We start from the raw sequence: 23,953 nt of genomic DNA, 5'->3' as shown, positions 1-23,953 counted from the left end.
TGTCTGTGGGAATGCTTAATTATTTGAAGACCATCTGGTGGATGTGTGCATTGACTCCATGTAGTCATAAACCCAGGTGTTAGATTGAGTCCTCTTGTCAGAGAATTGAACATCTTTATCAGTTTGAATTCCCAGATTCTTCTCTCCCTGTCGTCTTTGAAGTGACCTTTTAGTACTAAAACTTTTAAATCTTTCATACAGTGTCCCTGACTAGACAAATGTTTTCCCACAGGCGTGTCCAGTTCATTCTTAAGTTATGAAGAAAGAAGTAATTTTTGTCTCAAGTTCGGGTTGAACATCGTGCCCATCACTGTTCCAGTTTATGTGAATGGTTCATTTTTCCAGTACAGCATGTTTTACATATTGTGACTAATTGCTGAAATAAAGAGCTGTATTTTATATGTTTTAATATTTTATTTATTTCATTGTAAGTGTTAAGTTATCAATCACTGAATATGCTTGTGGTACATTGAGTAAACCGAATCAGTAAAATATCAAAGTGCATTGTTTATTTCCAGGTTACGAGCATCCTTCAGCAAATTATACAATAAATACACATGTAAAAAGAAATCAACATACAGCACAAGTACACTAGCTCTAATGGTGCTTTGTGGGAAAAAGAACTATTTAGAAACTGTTTCTACAAACTACAAGAAATCATGGCGGAAAAGAGAAGGAAGTAGTTACTTTTTTCTACTAAACAATAAAGTGCATTTTTGAAATCACTGTTTTTTTTCTATGCCCAGAATCAGTTCGTTATAGGAATTTGAGGTTTTGTATGAGGCTAGAGTGAACATTCCCCAGTAACGCAGATTTATTATCTTATTCTTTTACTGTACTGCAGCCATGCAATTAAATGCTTTTACAATATGTTTCTTCTATATAATTTCTACTTTTTAGTTGCTATTATTCAATAAAAGATAGGAGTTCTTAATAGCGCTCAACTTGTATGGCAATGGTTACAACCTATAATCGAAATAAATGGTCGGCTATCTCGGTAAGGCATACTCGCTATCACGTTTAGTTTAGATTCTTATCACTTTTAATGGCTAGAGTGGTGCAGCATGCCATCATGGAAACTACAACCGAGCGCTCAGTATTAGTCAATAGAATCAGCGGATCACCATTTGAGTCCGACATACAATAAATCAGTACCAGGTCATGACTTACGTTACAAATGGAAGCCATGAGGTGCAACTGAGCGAACCGAGCCCTAGGGTGCATCTACACTTACCGATTACTGTGAACGAGCATTCCTAAGATCGCTTGTTACCCAATAATCGGGCAATATAAACATGCTGAGAATTACCCAACAGATAAGCCAAGTGTTCCTCAGGTGAAATGATTTTTAAGCTTGCTTGAAAATCACTGTACTCGGCAACACAACATCCTGAGTAAACAGGACATGTGCTGCCGACAGCAATGAGATTGTATGCATACGGAAGGATCGTATTCTATGATAACATCTAATCATTCTATCTACATGGAAAGTGTGGTCAGCCTGTCTAAACTGGCTATTACATGACTGTTGATCAGCTTACATGTAGCTAATCCATGGTTGTTTAATGCTGCAGGTTGGCCAGTGTAAATGCACCCTTATTATGTATCTTTATCTTCTAGTATACTGTACAGTATTCACTTTCCATGTTAAATGTCAGGTTGCTAGCATTATGTCAAACTCTATATTTTGACCCTTTTATTATGGAGAAAATGGTTATAATAACCAGGGTCACAAAAGCAACCTCATAGTAGCTAACTGATGTAAATGAGTTGCATTGCAGTATGATGCACTGTGACACAATCATTGCAAACAATGAGACCTGCATTGTGTCAACTTTCCAAACTCACGACTAAAGTTAACATACAGTCTTAGCACATTGTGATATCAGGAATTGTTGGACTAAATGATGTTAAATATCTCTACACACCTTAGATAGCTTTCTTTCTTGACACAGCCATACACATGAACGCTAAGCTCAACATTTATGTTTTCAATGGAGAGAGAGGAGTGAATGTTAAAGGAGTTTTATATCTCCTGGGAATGATAGGATCAGATGTTAGAATACTGCCCAATCCTTATCTTTCCTGATATCAGTTGTCGGGGTGAGTTGGGAGGCCACTCAAACACCTTAGACTTTCGGTCAGTCCTGCTGAAATCAGTAGCTTCGCCAGACTTCAGTCTAATGTGAAAAGGTCCACTTACACTGCACAAATATTGTGAATGAGCGTTCCCTAAAATGGGAACGCCTCTTCTCGGTTTTCTCTTGCATAAATGCAATCAAGACAGTCTGGTATTCAGCAACACTTCAATTGGAGAAGCAAAAAAAATTGGATTAACTTGAAGAAGCCTCCCAGTCTACATGCAATACTTATCACAGCCATCTTGTATTCACTGAGATATTATGTAGTGAGAATCCCATAGTCTGCTATGATTAGTGCTATTTTTTAGGTAAGTTAATTTTCCAAACTGAATCATCTCGTTTCTGTATTTCCCAATATAATTTGGACTTATGGGATCAATATGTATTGATCAAAAAAATACCATAGCAAAAACAAACATTGTAATTCCTTATAGTGCGGTCTTCTATGTCATTGCATATTGTGATTTATAAACTGGTCAGATAAATACCCCAGATGGAAAGAATCATATTGCTGACATTGCCTTTGTACTTACGATTGGACATTTCTCAGGAACCTAGCATACGCAATGCTACGATCTTCTCTAATGGCTGCCTATCATCATTTGTGTGAGATGCTGCTCAGGGGCCAATGACCTTCAACTATCTTGTCACATTTTTTCATGTATTGGTGGCAGTCCATATTCTGTGATAAATTATTCTAAAATCACCAAGAAACATCAACCTAAACTGAGAGGTTTGCTGCAGTTCTGCCCAGGTGGCTGGATCGGAGCAGGAGCGATTTCACATCATTTTCTTCCTTCTACTCCTAGTGCTACCTGCAGCCTAGACATCTTATGAATGGTAACCAACCATGTACTGCCCTCACATAAATTATATAGTGAGGAAACTGATGACATGTTGCCTTGTACTATATATTTGTTAAGTGTGTCATTTAATATGTTACAAAGCACTATGCCCAGATTTTATTTTATTATTTCAGTTTATTACTAGCACACAGAATTCTTTAAGTTATATCATAGTAATTTAGAGTGTCTTACCGTAGATCTCATGACCTGTTTCATTTATTAAAGTGCAGAGATAAGCAGAAAAGTCTTTCCTTTATGGCTGTTTAGGGAGAGTTGGCATTGGGAAGTAACCAGAGATATACATACATATATATAATAAATCAGTTGTTGCAGTCTTGGCACCATTGTACTATTACCATATCTTGCTGGATGGACCTTACCGCCCAGAAGAGAATAAAATGATGTGTTTGTAAACCTTGTAGTGCACATGTGACCAGATAAAGATACCTTAATGGCTGTGTCTTTCCCCTATAACATATAAGAGCTATGGCTTACACTTGGCATGTATACATATACAACCCCATGCGACAAATTAGGATGTAGTAAGGATACCGCCTGTAAAACAGCTATGGTTTTTGCAATCGTCCATTCAGGCCTAAAGTGACAACACGTCCTATGGGGAGCAATACTTAAAGCTTCAGCGTTTACACTTCTAATTAATCTTGTTTCCTTTCTATGTTACTTGTCGTACGCTATTGACTTGTTCTGTGAGGTTTCTCACAATCTATAATGTAAGAAGTGGAAATTGTTAAATGTTAATTACCCCCAAGAAGACTGGAAAGAAATCCTGAAGATGGCTTCTTGCCCCCTGATTCTTGGCTCGATGAATGTCCCATTTCATCGTCTATATCCTCCAGCTCTGACTGGTCCAGAAGTTCAAAGTCATCAGCTTCTTCTATGCCAATGTCCTCAGTAATGCTGGCAGCTGGGGGCTGTGGGCACAGCAAGGCAGACTGTAACTGGTCAGTTATGGCTGCTGTGATGGCCTCGCCAACCATACTAGTGACTAGGTTATATGGCTGCTCGTTACCCAGAAGTACAGACAGTGCTGCTGCTGAACACTGCTTATCACTTGATTTATGACTCTTGTCATGCTTTCTCTTCAGCGTTGAAGGTATGCCTATACTGGAGTCTTCGTCATTGGATCCTGAACCATTCTCTGGAGAGGGGAACTCAGTTAGGTCTCTAGAAAACACCTCCTCTTCACTTGGTCGGTCAAGATCTGCGTAACAGAGCAAAAATTATACAAAATGTATATATTATAAGGATGTGTGTGAAATAGGGAAACAATCATTCTTATTTTACCTCTTAGTACTGTATTTTTGTCAGTCTGTCTTATAGAACAGCTTTAGGTCTTACAAACTGGGTATCAGACATAAGAAAACCAAAACTAGAGCTTTTGCAATATTGCTCTGTACATTGTGTAGCAGCCATAAATCGTACTGTCTCTCCCATTCATTAATATGGGCAAGAGCTTGCAGTACCGTTTAAAGCCGCAACATGAAGTACAGAGATATGCCAGTTCTGGTGCTCTGCATCCTATTAAATCAGATGATTGCTGAACCCCACTGACATGATCCCAATGATAACTCATCAATATTAAAATCTCAGAAGGCCCCTATAAGTGGCAGTTACTTTGTCACATGGGTTATATGGGTTCTGAATACCTCTGTGCACATTTAGTCATCTTGTGACAGGTTTTGAGACATAACAGAAGACTTCACAAGTTTCATGTACCTTCATTTTCTGAGTTGGACATTGTCAGGAATGGCACGGGCAGGATCACACAATATCCCACTGCTGCGACCAATTTGTCAGGGATTCCACCCACACACAGTCAGGACGACACCGGGGAGATCACACAATATCTCACCGTGCCGTCACGCTGTCCGTATTTCGTCCGGAGTCGCGAGCACGCGATCCAGACTACTCTCTACGTAGGTATCGGTAAGCGACCAGTGAGCGTATGGCTCAACACCCTGGGTTCCACAACCTGGAATCCGTGTTTAATGCCTTCCGTACGGTCACTGTCAGCTTCACGATAGCCCAATTATTAATACTCTCTGCCACCACCGGCTGAGTTTGAAATATAATACAGGCCTGGCCGAACGCCTGCGTTTTGGTAGCGTATATGGCTTCGGGGGAGGGAACGATTACAGAACAAAAGAAACAGAACTATTAAATTTTATATTTAATCCAAAAGGGAGGCAGTGTTTAAGAAAAATATATACAAGGATGTTACAAAGGGGACATTAACATACATACGCAGTTACATAAAATAAACAGAGTAAAAAAGTGAAACTTACACTATAAAGTTCGTTGCGACGACTCAATATAGGTGGAGGAGGGGCGCTCCGGTTGGAATATGCTGTTATTGAACAGGACCCGTTGCTTATAATTCTTATTCCCCCCTGGCAATGAGTGCTCCTGTCTTCTCCATAGATTCTTTTATACCTCAGGTGAGATCTGGCCACACGCCCCTGGTGGTGACATCATGTGGGCCGGTCTCCAGCCTGTACATTTTTATTAGAAACGCTAACTTCTGCGATAACTCATCGCTCGTTGATCGCAGAAGCTTGCAAACTACGCCATTTTTTCCCTTATGATTTTATCCTTATTTTGATATCACACTTCGCATAGCTGCAGTCTGCCATTCTGGTGTTTTTGCGCTGCAGCTCCCTGATTTTGGTTATAGCCCTGGAAAAGTACCTACACATTCCTGGGCTGATTTGGTCACTACCCATTTGGGTCTCGTTATTGCCGGACGTATGGAACTCATACTATCTCATAATTCATATCGGAGTCATCATGTCTGCAAATTCCCATTTGAAGCTCGGGGAGCAGCTTCAACAGTTACACGCAAATTAGTGCAAGCCTGCATTTTAATTACTTCCTGCAACTTTCAGGGACAAGATGCTTGCTTCCTAATGAAGTTATAACACTCCTTGGCTGGTCGTATTTGCATAAACTATTTACTTTGGGTTAATTGGGGCTTTTGTGCTGAGCAGAAGGGGAATAAGGGAGGGGGGTGAACATCTACGTCAGGCAGATATGGAAGAACATTTTGCTGATATTAATATTTTCCTTACAGACATCTTTGAATCACTTAGTCTGTTATTGTAATACACTACAGTGCCCTGTACAAAGCATCTTTTTTAAAGAGGACCTTTCACTGGATTTTTTATTAAACTGGGTAGCTCCTCCAATTGGTGCCGCTTCACTGATTCTAGAATAGTTTTTTCTTTTTTTCCTGCGACCCTCTGCTCCACAGTTATGCTCTTTGGAAATAGTGGTGCAAATTTTCCCTTCAACCAATTGGGTGTATACCACAGAACTACTCTGTGGGCATTTTCTTTTTATCCTCTGACGCTAGCCAATCAAATCAGAGCCAAACCCACAGAGAAGTTCTGTAGTATCCGCCCTGTTGGTTGAAGGGAAAATTTGAGACATTATTACCAGGAGGCATAACTTTTGAAAAGGAGGGGCGCTGAAAAAGAAAAACTCAAGAATCAGTGGAGCAGCGGCAATTGGACATAATTAGTTTAAATTTAAAAATCCAGTGAAAGGTCCTCTTTACAATGTATGGAAATTACTGTGTCTCGAACCATCCACTATATACACTGTAGTTTACATTCAGAAACCAAATGTATGGCCAGTTACGAGGCAGCTGTCATACACTACAATGAACACTACAGCTACATGAATACCCCAAATTGGACAGGTTTTCAGCCTTTGGGTATAAAAAAATATTTACTTTCAATAACAGTAAGCAGAGATCTTGAAAACGGCAAAGGACACAATGGGGTATAAAAGTGGTGCAAAGCAAAAATGGAGCAGTTTGCCCCAAAGAGACTTCTCATTATTTAGAGGCCCTGACTGGTTGCCTTGACCAGCTATTCCACTTTGAATTTACATGAATTATTCTTTCACCAATAATTTATTTTAACTATAATATAAACAAATCATAACCAGTTAATTTGGTATTTGTTAGATTTGGTTGGCTTTGTGATATTGGGAAGATTTCATTCATAGGAAGAGAAGGCTCTGTAAGTAGCTTAGATGTTTCCTACTATTTTCATACAACACTACTAGTAGTAACAATGGTTTCTATTTCTCTTATACATGTGCTCATACCATCTGACGTATCGGTCTGTGGAGTGTACCCTTCTGAGAGGTTGAATGTTCCATTGTCTGTCCAGGACAAGTCAGAGGGTTCTGTTCCAGAAACTGATAGTTCTTTAGCTACCATTTCTGGACTGATCTACAAAGCAAGAAGTGTATATTAATGAGGATATATCATGGTATAATGTAACTCAGAATATTAATCCCTTCACTACCCGACGATTTTACGTTTTTTCCTCTCCTTCTTCCAAGAGCCATAACTTTTTTATTTTACGGGCAGTATGGCCATGTGAGGGCTTTTTTTTTGCAGGACAAGTTGTACTTTTGAACAGCACCATTCATTTTACCAAATAGCGCACTGGAAATGGGGAAAAAATCCAAGTGCATTGAAATTGCAAAATAAAGTGCAATGCCACAATTGTTTTTTTTTTTTAATTTACCATGTTCATGAGCATATAAACCTATAAAAATGACATACAACCAATATGTCAATATATGTTCAAATTATAATTCTTAGTTTATTAATAAATTGAATACAAACAAACATAAAAAATATTTCAAGGGAAACAATAACACAAAAATAATATTAAAAACTCATGGTGAAGGGGTAAAGTAAAAGATGTATGGCTGCATAATTATTATATTGAAAAAATATAAAACAATATCAAATGCTGCTCAAAGTAAAAAATCTATAGCTAAGTAGCGAAAATCTTTCAAATAAATAACTAAATAATATGGTCATAGAGGCATAGGTATAACAACCAACAGGCAATGCATCATGAAAATGTGAATGTAAACATGCAGAATCAATAAAACATAGAGTCCAATAAATTCCAAGTGAATAGAAACCCTGCACCTTGAGTGATACGCCCAACGCGCGTTTCGCCGGTGGCTTTGATGAGGGACCGTATGCTTATATTCACATTTTCATGATGCAATGCTTATCCTTTGTATACCTTTACCTCTATGACCATATTACTTAGGATTTTTGATACTTAGCTATATATTTTTTTATACTAGTGGTAATCGTGTATTTTATCTATTTATGCATCAGCACCCATGTATAGGCACTTTTATATATAGGCACATGTCACTTTACTAATTTTATATAATTTATTTTTTTTACTTATTAATATGAACTACACCATTATTATTTATATCTACTGACTTACTTATTGGTCTATGTACTGTATTATGGATTTTTTTTCATTTGTCATACTTTTTTCAATATAATAATCATGCATCCATACATTTTTTACTTTTTCCCTTCACTATGAGTTTTTAGTATTATTTTTCTGTTATTGTTTGTATTCAACGTATTAATAAACTAAGAATTGTAATTTGAATATATATTGGTTATATGTCATTTTTACTGGTACATGTTCACTATATAGTAAAACTGACCTGGATATATGATACTCCAGGTCAGTACGAGTACACAGACACCAAACATGTATGGTTTATTTTTTATTTAGGTGGTGAAAAAAAAATAGGAAATTTCTAAAAAAAATGTTTTTTGTCGCCATTTTCCGAAAAAGGGAAAATGTTTTCATTTTTCGAGATATTGGGCTGTGTGAAGGCTTGTTTTTTGAGCTCTGAGCTGACGTTTTTATTGATACCATTTTGGAGTACATAACGATGTTTTGATCGCATCTTATTGCATTTATTGCAATGTTGCAGCGGGCAAAAAAACAATTCTGCCGTTTCGATTTTTTTCTCGTTACACTGTTTACCGATCGAATTAATTGATTTTATATTTTGATAGATTGGACATTTCTGAATGCAGCAATACCAATTGTTTTATTTTCAATTGGGTAATAGTGGGGTGATTTGAACTTTTGTGTTTTTTTTATTAGTTTTTTTTTTCATATTTTTACAACCTTTTTTTTTACTTTTTTAATAGTCCCCTTAGGAGACTTGAAGCTGCAATTGTCAGATCGCTTGTGCTATAAATAGCAGTGCATCAGAACAGCTATGTATAGCAGAAATTGGGATCTTCTGGGAACTACAACCACGAGCTAGCTTTCACAGGAGCATCGCAATGACAGGCAAGGGGTCTTCTGTAGTCATGACAGCCGATGGGTGCCCTGCGATCACATAACAGGGGTGCCGATGGGCGGGATTTGTGACGCACCCCTGGCTGGCTCGAGTTAATTCCTGCTGTCAATCATTTCTATTCTCTGAAACAAGGCCAAGAAAGGAAAAATTCTGCCGGGGTATGTAAACTTTTGAGTACAACTCTATTATAAAGTTGCTTATTTTCATGAGTACCACTGATGTATGAAATAAAAATTAAAATGATGGTTACTCTTTAAGGTCTGGATATCAGGACTAAATGTGCGCCAGAACATGCAACTTATAAAAATACAATGTTACTGTTAGATATGTCATTGTGATGTGCACATATACAGTTGTCACTTATTATCAGCTGGAAATAACACGATAACTCTTTTTTTTTTTTTACTGAAAAGCCATTAAAGAAACACTTTGGGCAAAACTGATTCACAGTGTTATCCATGGAGCAGGTCCAGAAAGACAGTGAATATTTCTATGGTGCCTTTCAAATCCTTGTGTGATTCACTGCCCTATTCAGACCCAGTGAATGTTTTAAAAATTAAAAAATGTCTGAAAAGTTTGACCATTATATTTTATATCATATTTCATTTAATTTTCATACAAACGTATGTAGGTCTGGATACAATTTGGAATTTAGTGGTACTTCTGATCTTCCTTAACCTTCTTATAAATAATCAAGCTATATTGGTTACCTGAGGGCACAACGCAGAGATCTCCAATTCACTGTCCTCTTCTGCTGTAATTTTTTCTTTCTCCTTTTCTGCAAAGAATAGAAATACATATTTAAAGGAAATATGTCACCAGGTTTTTGCTACCCAATCTGAGAGCAGGCATGGTGTAGGGGCAGAGGCCCTGATTTCAGTGACTTATCACTTACTGAGCTGCTTGGTGTGGTGTAGTAGAAAATCCATGTTTTCTCTGCTGCAGATCTACCAGATCTCTAAATGCTGAGCCCTCTATGATTTTGCGCACACCAGATTGACAGATTTCACTGTTTCAAAACTGCAGCAAGCAGCCCAGTAAGTGACACATTGCTGGAATCGGGGTCTGATTCTACATCATGCTGCTCTCAGAATACGTGGCAAAAACCAGGTGACAAAATTACCTTTACATAACTTCAACATTTTAAACTAATATTTTTGTGACTTATAATTCCTTGACTTTTCATTTTGTACATATGATACAATACTAGTATCTAGATAACATGTGTAAACATGTGTGAGGCTGCATTCACAGGCCATTCTTTTTTTCTCACAAGAAAATGGACATTTTTGTTTCATTGTGCTGTATCCATTTTTGTTCCGTGTGTCAATTTGTACAATCTGTATGTCATCCATTTTTCTAGTTTAGAAATCAAAACTTCTGTCAACTGCTCAGTAAAGAATGGACATGACATGGATGACAAGGGAATGGCATTCGGGTGCTATCCATTTTTTACTGACCCATTTACTTGAATTGGGTCCCTGTGATGTGCAAATCGGATAAAAAATGGACATGTAATTTTTTGTACAAAAAACTCTGCGGTGAATGAAACCATAAGGTATTTAAAGGCCCCGTCACACTTAGCGACGCTGCAGCGATCCCGACAACGATACGACCTGTCAGGGATCGTTGCTGCGTCGCTATGTGGTCGCTGGTGAGCTGTAAAACAGGCAGGCTCACCAACCATCAGGGGAGCAGCGACATCGTGGAAAGAATTTTTCCACGATGTCCTGCTCCTGGTTACCAGCCTGCTGAAGCAGGAGCAGGCTGGTAACCATGATAAACAGCGGGTTACTAGGGGCACACGCGCACCTAGTAACCCGTTGTTTATCATGGTTACCACTCTGCTATGGTGAGCGGGAGGTTACCGCTCACTTTAGCAGGCTCGTAACCATGATAAACAACGGGTTACTAAGTGCGCATGCGCCCCTAGTAACCCGCTGTTTATCATGGTTACCAGCCTGATCGCTGCTCCCGCTGGTCACACACAGCGATGTGTGCTGACCATCGGGGGGCAACGACCAAAAAAAGGTCCAGGACATTCTGCAGCGATCAGCGACCTCACAGCAGGGGCCTGATCGCTGCAAAGTGTCACACATAGCGACATCGCTGGTGAGGTCACTGTTGCGTCACCAAAACCTTGACTCAGCAGCGATCTCGCTAGCGATCTCGCTATGTGAGACGGGGGCTTTAGGTAAGGTAAGCAGATATTTTATGTGTGCAGTGTCTTGAGTGAGGGGTCCGGGACTAGGTGTTTTAGCACAATCAATATACTTACTAGATTTGGCTTTCATCCACAGGCTGACAAATAACTGCAACCCATAGTCCAGTTTCTGCACAACTGGCCTCAACTTGCTGCACACTTTCTGGCCTACTTCATTGCATTTTATTAATGGACACAAGAAGGCACACAATACTGTACAGAAAAAAAGCACAAAACATGATTTAAAATAAAGTCTTTTATACGCATGAAATGTCTTCACAGATTGCGTTTGACAACATATTTTGGTGCACAAGTTTATAACAGTTGGTCTTTCTCTGCAGTACATAATGTGGCCCCTTCATGTTTGTAAATGGATGGGGGTCCCAGCACTTGGACATGCACTAATAGTACATTAAGGGATTTGTCCAGTGTTTCTTTCACAATTCCTATGAACGAACTTCGAATGTTCAAAGGAAGCGTGAAAACTGCATCCTATTAATGGCCGCTGACTAGCTGCAGTTTTCACATGTTATAACAATGTCACGTGAGGTCTGGGAGACCCTGTGCCACCATCACTGGATCTGTGATGGTGTGGGAAGTGAGTTATTATTATTTTTATTTAACTCTTTAGTATTTAAGAAGGGGTTGTCTGAGCATTTTACAACCCCTTTAATAGACTTTTCTAGAAGTGATCTTTTCCAGCCATTATAATGTATGTAATGAGTTTTGTACCTAGATGAATAGCTCAATTTCAGGACATGTTTTCATTCCGAGACAGCGAGTATGGATCTTAAGGCCCCGTCACACTAAGCGATATCGCTAGCGAGATCGCTGCTGTGTCACGGTTTTGGTGACTCACCAGCGACCTCACCAGCGATGTCGCTATGTGTGACACTTTGCAACGATCAGGCCCCTGCTGTGAGGTCGCTGATCGTTGCAAAGTGTCCTGGACCATTTTTTGGTCGTTGGCCTCCCGCTGGCCAGCACACATCGCTGTGTGTGACCAGCGGGACCAACGATCTGGCTGGTAACCATGGTAAACATCGGGTTACTAGGGGCACGCGTGCACTTAGTAACCCGCTGTTTACCATAGATACCACTCTGCTACTGTGAGCGGAGGCTCCAGCGCACGGTAGCAGAGTGGTATCCATGGTAAACAGCGGGTTACTAGGGGCACACGCGCACTTAGTAACCCGATGTTTACCATAGTTACCAGCCTGCTCCTGCTTGCAGCAGGCTGGTAACGGGAGCAGGACATCGTGGAACGATTCTTTCCACGATATCGTTGCTCCCCTGATCGCTGGTGAGCCTGCCTGTTTGACAGCTCACCAGCGATGTATTAGCGATGCAGCAACGATCCCTGACAGGTCGTATCGTTGTCGGGATCGCTGCTGCATCGCTTAGTGTGACGGGGCCTTTAGAGTATTTTCAAGTTCTCTCTTGAGCAGCTTAGAGCTATGCAGTCTCCTTACTTCCTGGTTTCAGGCAGCGCGAGCTTTCCTCTTTGAGTGACAGTTCTGGTGATAGCAGAGCTGAAGTGTTAGGCCATGGCCCCACTATCAGTATTTGGTCAGTAGTACTGAAAACCAGGTGAGGAACAATCAGAGAAAAGGTATAATATAAACAAGTCACCAATTCTGCATTTATCACCCACTCCTGGTTTTGGCTCCCACCCCTGAGAAAAAATACTGACCAAATACTGATAGTGGGGCCGTGGCCTTAGTAGAACTAAAAAGCTCAGCAAAAATTATGCTGTAAGGCTGTGTGCCCACAATGCGTTTTTTAGCCCTTTTGGGCGAATAAATCACTTTTTTGGAAGGAGTGCTGTCCGTTTTTGCATTTTTATCTATCTATCTGTATATCATATTGTAAACTAAGTGCACAACTTATCAGGTCATATAGGGTTTATATACAGTATAAATTAGTCCATGTCCATAGAAACATGACTATGAGGTACATGGATGTTTTGTGGTGTTAGGCTGTGTGCCCACGATGCGTTTTTTAAGCGTTTCCGCAGCGGCAAAAATGCTGCAGAAACGCTTAAAAAATGCATGGTAGAAGGCCTGCCATGTTCCCCAATGATAATCCCCATGTGCTGTGCACATGCTGCGGAAATTTCCACTGCGGGTTATCATTGCGGAAAAAAATGCAGCACTACCAATTACTTTGCGGAAGCGCTGAGTTTTTGCCGCCATTGACTTGCATTGGAACGCATGGATTCTGCATCACTGTATATGTAGATGCGCATTCCATGCGTTCTAATGTGCGGATGGTACCCAGGTCTAGAGGAGAAGAGACTCTCCTCTGGACCTGGGTACCATAGAACCTGTAAAAAAAAGAATAAAATAAAAAATAAATGTTATATTTACCTTCTGACGGCTCCCGCTGCGCTCATCCTCCCATGCCGGCAGATCGCGGTGGACTGAAGGACCTGCGCTGATGTCATAGTCATGTGACGGGTCACGCGATGCTGAAGTCGGCAGGTCCTTCAGTGTACCGCGATCTGCCGGCAGCCAAGATGGAGCAAAGCAAGACTGCGGGGGCCATCGGAAGGTAAGTATAGATTTATTTTTTTATTTTTTTACATTCTCTCGGGTCACACTATATAAATCCATGCCATTTGCAAGAATTTATATAGTGTGACCAAGTTGTCAAGCACCTTCCAAGTGATGCTAAATTCGCTTGGAAAGCGCTTGTCAACCCGCATGCGGAAATGCATGTGAAGAACGCTTCACTTCCGCTTGTCCCTGGCAGGAAAAACGCATGTACAATCTGCATGTACAATCCGCATGTACAATCCGCATGTACAATCCGCATGCGTTTTTTCTGCCAGGGAGATGCAGAAACGCTCAGGAAAAGTCCGGAACATTTCTGCATCATGGGCACATAGCCTAAAACATTCAGTTATCAGTGGTTTGTTTTGGAGTCTATACTGTTATCACTTAATTTACACATGTAGATAACAGGGCAATTTTAACAAGCATACAACTCAGGACAATGAATTGTAATTAGAAGAACTGCTCTGAAAGCTGCAGAGCTGGTGATTTTGCAAGATATATAACAACAGCTGAGAGTGAGGAGAAGGGAGGTGAGCAACTAATTGTAGTCTGGAAATCAATGGGTTACAGAGAGGTGGCTGGGACATTAGAAGATAGCCTTTCTTCTGCAATGTAACTACTGCACACATTTGGCCAGTGTCAAGGCAGGCACTGGTGGCGTAGCTCCATGGAAACTAGCTGATCGCTATGAAAGATGAAAGCTCCCACAGCAGAAGAATGACAGCAGATAGAAAAAAACAAGCTTATTGGACATTTATTTTCATGCTGTCTAATTAATAACAGCAATTTAATAACTTGAGAATACCTTTTTAAGGAATCGTGTGAAATTCTTGCAATCTACACTGATGACGACTTTATTAGAGACCCTTGCCAATTCATGGTTAGATCTTCTCAGTATTAAATTATGCTCGACCCCAGAATGCAGCATAACATCACGTAAGTTTTCAACAAGTCAGTTATAGTGAGAAACCACATTAGAATGGAAAACATCAAGTGATCTGAGGGATGTCAAGTGAGGCAGGGTCATTAGTGCTACACTAGCTGGAGGCCAAAAACTGCCAAAGATGTGGGGTTCTTTTTTTGAGACTATACAAAGAATGCGCGATTAAGCAAAAATCATGTGGATAGAAACAATGAAAATGGTCAGAGAAGGATGCCAAGAATCTTTTTGATGTACAGGCAATGCAGTCAGCAACTGGCAGTGGAATAAATCACTGGTGCTCCAATTAATGGGTCCTACCATATAACTCATCATTGCTTTGCATGGGTGGGCTATAAAGGCAGATGACCAGTTTGAGTGTCATTGCTCTCTAAGGACACATTCACGCATACAGAATTTGGTCAGTATTTGACATCAGTATGTGTAAGCCAAAACCAGGAGTGGGTGATAAATACAGAAGTGGTGATGTGTTTCTATTATACTTTTCCTCTGATTGTTCCACTCCTGGTTCTGGATTACACATACTGAGGTAAAATACTGACGAAATACTGAATGTATGAATGTGGCCTAAGGGAGACAGAATGGCCATTGGCAGGACTCCAGTGGACAAAAAGCACAAACTTTTGGAATATTTACATGAATCTAGATTTCTTTTGGACTATGCTGATAAGAGGAATTGGGCGCAAGCAGCATGAATCGATGGATCCTTCACGTTCAAACTGGTAGAGGTGAAATAATGCTGTGGGGACCTTGGGTCTCTGAAACCTGAGAATGGATGTTTGGACAGTAGGGCTACTGAAGCATTTTGGCTGACTAAGTTCATCACTGCATTGAATAAGGACACTTTCAGCAGGACAATGCACTATGGTGTGGTATAGCGAAGGATTGGTTCCAGGAAAATGTCAGCGAGTGGTCCATGTTTCGCTAACCTTCACAGTCCTCAGATCTGAATCCTAAGATGAGGTAGAACAGACTGTTCAGAACATGTCAGCATCTCCATCTAATTTGCAACAAAGGGAGCTATTGTGTCCACATGAGCCAACATTCCCAGAGAACGATTTCAACACTTAGTGGAACCTATCATATGATGAACTGCTGTGATTCTGAAGCCCAAAGGAGGTCTCACAAATTACTAGATGGGGGTCTCTAATAAAGTGGTCATTCAAGTTATATACAGTGTGTATGGATGTGTAAATCGGAAATATTCATTAGATATATTATTAAAAAGACTAATAATAATAAATATTAAATGTTATTGTTGAATGATGTAGGTACTTACATATGAAATAGGAGAGGACAACTCCAGGAATGTAGCTTCCCAACAGAATAAAAAATGTGCACACACTGCAGACCAAAAGGCAAAACTGCAAAAAACATACAAGATACGACTTTAGGACATAACTTATCTCATCAATTTGTTAAAATCTGAAATAGAATTCTAGATATGAAATTTAATTTTAGAACTTCCTGATCCAGAAAATGCAGACTGTAGAAATCAAGTTCCTAGTCTGTCTTCTAATAGCCAATATAAAGTGTGAGCACTAGTGATGAGCAACGTGCTCGTTTAACCATTTCGCCTTTCGCCGAGCACGCTCGGGTGCTTTTCGAGTATCTTCAACGTGCTCGTATATTAAGTTTGAGTCCCAGCATCTACATGATTTATGGCTGTTAGTCAGACTCAACACATGCAGAGATTGCCTGTTTGTTGGGGAATCCTCACATGTGTTGAAGCTGCCTAACAGCCATAAATCATGCAAACGCAGGGACTCAAACTTAATATACGAGCATGTCGAAGATACTCGGAAAGCACCCGAGCGTGCTCGGTGAAAGGGTTAAACGAGCAGGCTCGCTCATCACTAGTGAGCACATCTAGAGAGTAACCCACTATTAGGGTATGTGCACATAAGGCGGAATTTCTGCAGATTTCCATAGCAATTTCGCCAGTAACTAACATGGATATCTGCAGCGTCAAATCTACACCAATCGGGCAAATTCTATTGCAGATTTGGCAGAGATTGGGCAAAATAATAAAAAACACTATAGTTATTTCTTCTGGTGCTTCTATGACTGTCTGGGATGGTCCTCTGCCAGGCTCTGTACAATCCAGCCTCATGCTACAGTATGTCAATTCATCCCAATGCTGTGGCTTATAATTGGCTGTAGAAAACGCTGAGTTAGGCCTCGTTCACATGTTCAGTATTTGGTGAGTTTTCTACCTCAGTATTTGTAAGCGAAAACAAGGAAGTGGTGACGTGTTTCCATTATACTTTTCCTCTGATTGTTCCACTCCTGGTTTTGACTTACAAATACGGAGGTAAAATACTGAATGTGTGAATGTGGCCTTATAGAAAGACTGGCAAATGACTAGGCAAGGCAGCCATGCAAGCTCCAGGGAAGGTGAGTATAGCATCTTCTTAAGGCTATGTTCATACATCAGTATTTAGTCAGTATTTTACATCAGTATGTGTAATCCAAAACCAGGAGGGGAACAATCAGAGGAAAAGTATAATAGAAACACGTCACCACTTCTGTATTTATCACCCACTCCTGGTTTTGACTTACAAATACCGATGTAAAATCCTGACCAAATACTCAACGTGTGAACCTTATTTTTATACTTTGCAAAGTGTTTTTTTTTCAGTGGTTTAGGGTTTGCTACACATCCCAAGGTAATCTGCAGCAGACTCCACAACAAATTACCTTCCCATTGATCTCAATAGTGAAAATACGCAACCAATCTGCAACATAAACTCAGATGCTGCAGATTCCAAATATCCTCCAACCTCGGCAGCTTCTGTGACTATTTTGGTTGAAGTCTGTGAAAACGATTTGGTAAAATCTTATTCACTTTGCTACTACTGTAATGAACTACGGATTTCCCTCCTAAGGGCTCATGCACATGACCGATTTTCTCATACTAATGCTATCTGTGGTTTTCACGGATAGCACTTGTACCTATGATATACTATAGGGCTGTGCATATGTCCGATTTGTCACCTCGGACTGAGTGGTACGTGGAAAAAAATTGGAGACATGTCTGATTTTGAGACAAGTGTTAGATCAAAATCGGCAATGCAAGTCTATGGGTCTGTGAAAATCATCGGACTGCACTCAGATGACATCCAAGTGTGGCCCAATTTTCACGGACTAACAGAATGGAGAAGGTAGAGGAATTTTTTTTTCCTCTCCAATGTACGAGAAAACTTGATGTCACTCTGATCAAAGTCTGATCAGAGTAATCAGACTGTTTTCCTCTGTTCATTTTTGTTGCATAAAACACTCAGTGTCCTAAAAGTTCCAGCAAAGAAAATAGGATTTACAGTTGAAACCAGAAGTTTACATACACTATATAAAAAGACACATATGCATGATTTTCTCAATATCTGACATGAAATCAGAATAAACCTTTCCCGTTTTAGGTCAATTAGGATTACCATAATTTTTGATATTTGCCAAATGCCAGAATAATGACAGAGAGAGAATGTTTTAAGGCATTTTTATTACTTATTGCAAAGTCAAAAGTTTACATACATTTCATTAGTATTTGGTACCATTGCCCGTAAACTGAATGACTTGGGTCAAACGGTTAGGATATTTTCACAAGCTTCTCACAATAGTTGGTCGGAATTTGGGCCCATTCCTCCTGACAACACTGGTGTAACTGATCCAGGTTTGTAGGTCGCCTTGTTCGCACCTGCCTTTTCAGCTTTGCCCATAAATTTTCAATAGGACTGAGATCAGGGCTTTGTGATGGCCACTCCAAAAAACTGTCTTTGTTATCCTGAAGCCACTTTCTTACCATTTTGGCAATATGCTTTGGGTCATTGTCCATTTGGAAGACCCATTTCCTCCCAAGCTTTCTGGCTGATGTCTTGAGATGTTGCTTCAGTATTGCCACATAATCTTCTTTTCTCATGATGCCATCTATTTTGTGAAGTTCACCAGTCCCTCCTGCAGCAAAACAATCCCACAACATGATGCTGCCACCGTGTTTCATAGTTGGGATGGTGTTTTTAGGCTTCCAAGCTTCTCCCTTTTTCCTCCAAATGTAACGATGGCCATTATGCCCAAAAAGTTTAATTTTAGTTTCATCAGACCACAGGACATGTCTCCAAAAATTAAGGTCCTTGTTCCTGTGTGCATTTGCAAACATTAATCTGGCTTTTTTATGTTTCTTTTGGAGTAATGGCTTCTTCCTGGCAGAGTGGCCTTTCAGCCCATGTTGATACAGTACTCGTTTCACTGTGGTTATTGACACAATCTTACCAGATTCCACCATTATCTGCACAAGGTCTTTTGCTTTTGTCCTTGGGTTGATATGCACATGTCGGACCAAAGCATGTTTATCTCTGGGACACAGAACCCATCTCCTTCCTGAGTGGTATGATGGCTGGACATTCCCATCTTGCTTGTACTTGCGTAAAATTGTTTGTACATATGAACGAGGCACCTTCAGGTATCTTGAAATTGTACCCAAGGATGAGCCAGACTTGTGCAAATCCATAATTCTCTTCCTGATATCTTGGCTGATTTCTTTAGACTTTCCCATGATGCTACCAAAGAAGCAGTGTGTTTCAGGTGTGTATTAAAATACATCCACAGGTGTGTCTCTAATTAACTCAGATGTTGCCAAAAAAAACTATCAGAAGCTTCCAAACACATGACATCATCATATGGGCAGTCCAGAATTGTTTAAAGGCATAGCAATCTTAGTGTATGTAAACTTTTGACTTTGCAGTAGGTAATAAAAATGCGTTAAAACATTCTCTCTCTCTCATTATTATGGCATTTGGCAAATATTAAAAATTATGGTAATCCTAATTGACTTAAAAAGGGAAAGGTTTATTCTGATTTCATGTCAGACATTGAGAAAAACATGCATATGTGTCTTTTTATATAGTGTATGTAAACTTCTGGTTTCAACTGTACAGAAATCTCATGGCCACTGTACTTTTTTTACGCAGCAGAAATTGACCTGCGGTGCATATTTGAAATCTGCAACATGTCAATTTCTGTTGTGGTAAATATGCGTTTTATTTGTGGACTTTCTCCATATAGTTGAATGACAAGAGGAAAACCCGCAGATAAAAAATGAATATGCGTTTTTTTTTGCGTTTCCGTAGCAAAAATGCACTAAAGATGCATGGAATCCATACATGACTTTTATCAAAGCTAAGTAAAGACGGGATTGTACATGCGTTTTTCCTGCCAAATACATGCGGATGTGAAGCGTTCTTCACATGCATTTCCGCATGCGGGTGTCAAGCGCTTTCCAGGCGATTTTAGCATCACTTGGAAAGTGCTTGACAACTTGGTCACACTATATAAATCCATGCAAACAGCTTAAACAAAACCAGCAATAAAAACGCATATAAAAAAGGCAGATAACCTAATTTAGCTAATTGGTGCAGAAATGCTGTAAAAAAATCTGCAACATCAAAAACTCACAAAATTGTGGGAATTTAGCCTTAAAATTCAGGCAGATTATCTGTAGTGTATTCACCCCACATGTCATAGTTAAACAAGACCACGTTCACATGTTGAGTATTTGGTGAGTTTTTTACCTCAGTATTTGTAATCCAAAACCAGGAGTGGGTGATAAATGCAGAAGTGGTGACGAGTTTCTATTATACTTTTCCTCGGACTGTTCCTCTCCTGATTTTGGATTACAAATACTGAGGTAAAAAACTCACCAAATACTCAACGTGTGCACATGGCCTAATCTAATGCAAAGGTTGCTCAGCAAGGTGCAGTTGGCTTGACAACTTTTTTTTATGAGAGCACTTAAAGGGATTGTCCGGTCTAATCCGTTAAGTCTGCAGTCACTCTGTGTGCTGCAAGGATTCGCTGGTTTCAGAGCCGTGACCGAAGGGTATGTATGTGTGGCGGCCCTGAGGGTTCAGTCGCCACAGAGGTACTGCACCTCTCCCAGAGGTGTGGTGTCTCCTTCTCTCAGGTAAGGAGGGAGTGCTGCCCGGAACCCCAACACTACACTGCTCCAGGCCGGCTGGAAGGGCAAGATGCAATGTGTTTCCTGCTGAGCCCTGACCCTGGCTGGAGTGGGGGGAACCAAAGGTAGGGGGAACCAGTAGTGGGTGTGGGTGGAGGAAGCAGTTTAGTGGAGCACCATGGTAGGAGATATATAATGGGAAGCCATCTTAGGGTGGCAGGTCAGAACAGTTGAGAGCAGTTCAGAAGAGCAGCTCAGGAGGACAGTCAGGGAGCAGAGTCTCATTAGGAGCTCTGCTCCACAAGCAGGGCCCAGTCCTAGAGGCCCAGGAGGGGAGCAGAGGAGTAGGCTCCATTCTAAGGAAGGGATCCCAGGGGGTAAGGCGAGTGCAGGACGGCACCCGTACGCCCCAAATCTGTCAGAAGACAGAGGGATCGTAGGCCGCAAGAAGGGAACCGGCCCCTGGTCCAGTCGTGTAACTTCAAGTCTTGGCTGGGAAAACTGGAGGCCTCTGGCTTATATAGTCAGTTGCCGAAGCCGCATTCTAATCTTCGCGAAGGTCAAGCAGGTCCAGGAACTCCAACGTACAGGAGGGACTTCAGAGCACCCGAGCGGGATTGAGAGTGGGCAGCGCAGGGCAGGAGGGAGAATGACCCAGCGTGAAGGCGGTCTAGCTAGGAACACAAGAAAGTGGGGTTCTGCCAGGTACTCTTAATCTGCCTGAGGAAGTGCTGAACCCCTGCCTGGTGAACGCAGCGCGACGTGGGAGGCTGACACCTGTACAGTGCACCAGTGGAACTGTCATAAGAACTGTGAGTAAAAACTCAGATGACTGCACTGCACTGCCTCCGTCCCTTCTTTCATCAGCGCCATCGCCATCTTTCCCTCCCTGCACTACAACACCCAGCGCAACTCACACTACCTACACTGCCCTGGAGCAAGCTCTACCTGTGGAGAGCCACACCATCCCTGCTGCCGTAACACCAGCTCCAGAGGACTGCTCCGCAGCGGCGACTCCCTTTAGCCGCAATCCACAGGTGGCGTCAAGAACTTTCCAAATCCCCTATAAATATTCCCCTTTTTACTGACCGCCCTGGGTCATGGACCGGGCCAGCCACCGTGATATCCCCCAACCGGCATCCAGAGGCTCGGCTGCCGAGTACCCCACGGCCCTGTGGGCGCGTCATCTTCTGGCGTCACGAACAGGATACGTGACCAACACGTAAACCGCAGGTATTGTGTGCCTAAGGAACTGTGTAATGGTACTGAATGTGGCGCTCGCCCCAGAAGAACGGGCGCCATTATGTGCGTGATCAAAGACAACAATATGGAACCTCCCATCGTGGGCCGGGTCCCAGAATGGCGCCAAAAGCACACCCTGCCCCTTGCAACAGTGACTGTCCGCATAGATGTGTCCGTTAAGGCAGGGAGGACGTCGCAAGGAGTGACCGACAGCAGATTGCCATGTGACCGCCCCCGAAAGAGGAGAGGAGGAGGAGAGAAAGAATGGAGACAGGGTGTGGTCTTAACCAGTCTAGACAGACCGCACCCGGCAGCCAGCATGGACGGATGCCAAGACCAAGCCTCCGCCTCTGGCCTGCTGCAGTGGCAAGCGACCCCCCTCACCCTGGAGGGAGAAGCTGGAAAACTATCCCCGAAGGACGCAGAGTTCCTCCAGAATGAAGTCCTGGAGTTGAGCCAACAAGTGGAGCGGGCCCAGCAAGCAGCGGTCACCAAATGGAGGAGCGAGCTGCTAGAGAAGTTGTGGAGGAGCGAGCTGCTAGAGAAGTTAGCAGCGCGGCGGAGAGCAGCACTGGATGCCAGCAGCGGCACCCCAGCCCCGGCGGAGCCAGAGGAGCACCAGGAGGCCGTATACAGCGCAGGTAGGAAGAGTTCCCCTGTCCCAGGCACTGCAAGCGCCGACCTGCTCCTGGACCTCCTTCACCAGCACTCCCCGTATGCCGCTATGCCCTCTCTGGAGCAGCTGCTCTGCCCGGAACCTCCACCCTCGGGTGCTGACCCTGAGGGCCTTCCACCTAGTGCCCTCCCAGAACCTCCGCTCCCGGCTGCTGAAACCAGGAACCTTCTGCTTGGTTCCCTCCCGGAGCCTCCACCTCCGGCACCCGAGTGGGTGTACAGCGCACCGGCCTTAGATTGGTCCGCCCGGTTCGAGGACCAGCAGCCGTGCCAGCAACTCCCGACGCCAGTGCCCCCGGTTGCCTACACCAGCGGAGTAGAGCTTTGCTGGGACAACCGGGTGGGGGGGGGGGGGGGGCTGATGGGGTTCCCGCGGGAGACCGAGGCCCTGCAGAGGAAGGAATTCTGCAGGCGGGAGCTCCAGCAGATGGAGAAGTAGCGGCGCGCTCAGCGGGCGCGTTGCAAGCGTCTGGAGGCCCAGAAGAAGGCTGCAAAGGCTCAATTTCGTCAGGCGGAGTCAGCCCACCCCAGCCCCCGCGAGGAAGGACTCGTGGTAAAGTTTGACCTGAAGGCTGGGTGGGGCTTTATCAGAGATCCTAACTTTGCGAGGGACATCTTCGTAAACCGGCGGGATGTGGAGCCCGAGCTGGAACAGGGCCATCCCGACCGGAATCTATACCCTGGTGACAGGGTCACCTACACACGTCACCACGGGGAGCGCGGGTGGTACGCCCTGCAAGTGTACCATATAATTGAGGACGCACCCCCGCAGGACATACCTTATGACCTGGCTGGGTCAGGTAACAATGAAAGGTACCCCAGGCGGGGACCCCACTATTAGTCCAGCAAGTGGGACTGAACACAATGTATATAATCACCTGTAAGGGTACATACGTTTAAAGTTCAGAATAATGTTTTCTAATAGTGAGTGTTTTGCATAATTACCCGTCAGGGTATATAGACTCCAGGCTGGGGACTGTGAACAGCTAGAAACTTATTTTGTAAATAGTTCTGCACTTCTTAAAGTGCTTCCTATTGGTTTTATAAGCGTAACCACATGACCTCAGAAGAAAAACCCGTTTGGCGTGGCGGAAGACGTGGTCCACCACCAGGATCACCTATGTCCGGCAGCCACGCCCAGGGCCTACGTTGAGGGTTTGCGGATGGGTCCCCCATGCTGCTACATTTGCACTCGGCTACCAGTAAAAAGGACACCCTG

At 42.4% G+C, this 23,953-nt stretch overlaps 1 protein-coding gene across 3 annotated transcripts in view; it reads right to left on the bottom strand.

Moving 5' to 3' along the window:
- Window positions 1-394: 394 nt before the first annotated feature.
- RETREG1 (reticulophagy regulator 1) overlaps window positions 395-23,953 on the bottom strand; it is a 129,072-nt gene continuing 105,513 nt past the window's right edge. For all 3 annotated transcript variants that reach the window (XM_073678625.1, XM_073678627.1, XM_073678626.1), the window contains 5 exons: window positions 16,147-16,231; window positions 11,445-11,582; window positions 9,877-9,944; window positions 7,121-7,247; window positions 395-4,208 (listed from right to left, as the gene is read on the bottom strand). In XM_073678625.1, coding sequence (XP_073534726.1) covers window positions 3,742-4,208; window positions 7,121-7,247; window positions 9,877-9,944; window positions 11,445-11,582; window positions 16,147-16,231 — 885 coding nt within the window. In that variant the 3' untranslated portion in view covers window positions 395-3,741. The remainder of the gene's footprint in view (window positions 4,209-7,120; window positions 7,248-9,876; window positions 9,945-11,444; window positions 11,583-16,146; window positions 16,232-23,953) is intronic.

Source organism: Phyllobates terribilis, unplaced genomic scaffold (genome assembly GCF_046119375.1).
Source record: "Phyllobates terribilis strain yellow unplaced genomic scaffold, ASM4611937v1 Scaffold_4__5_contigs__length_816908805, whole genome shotgun sequence".
Classification (NCBI taxonomy): Eukaryota; Metazoa; Chordata; class Amphibia; order Anura; family Dendrobatidae; genus Phyllobates; species Phyllobates terribilis.
This window is presented reverse-complemented; position numbering and strand designations above follow the sequence as displayed.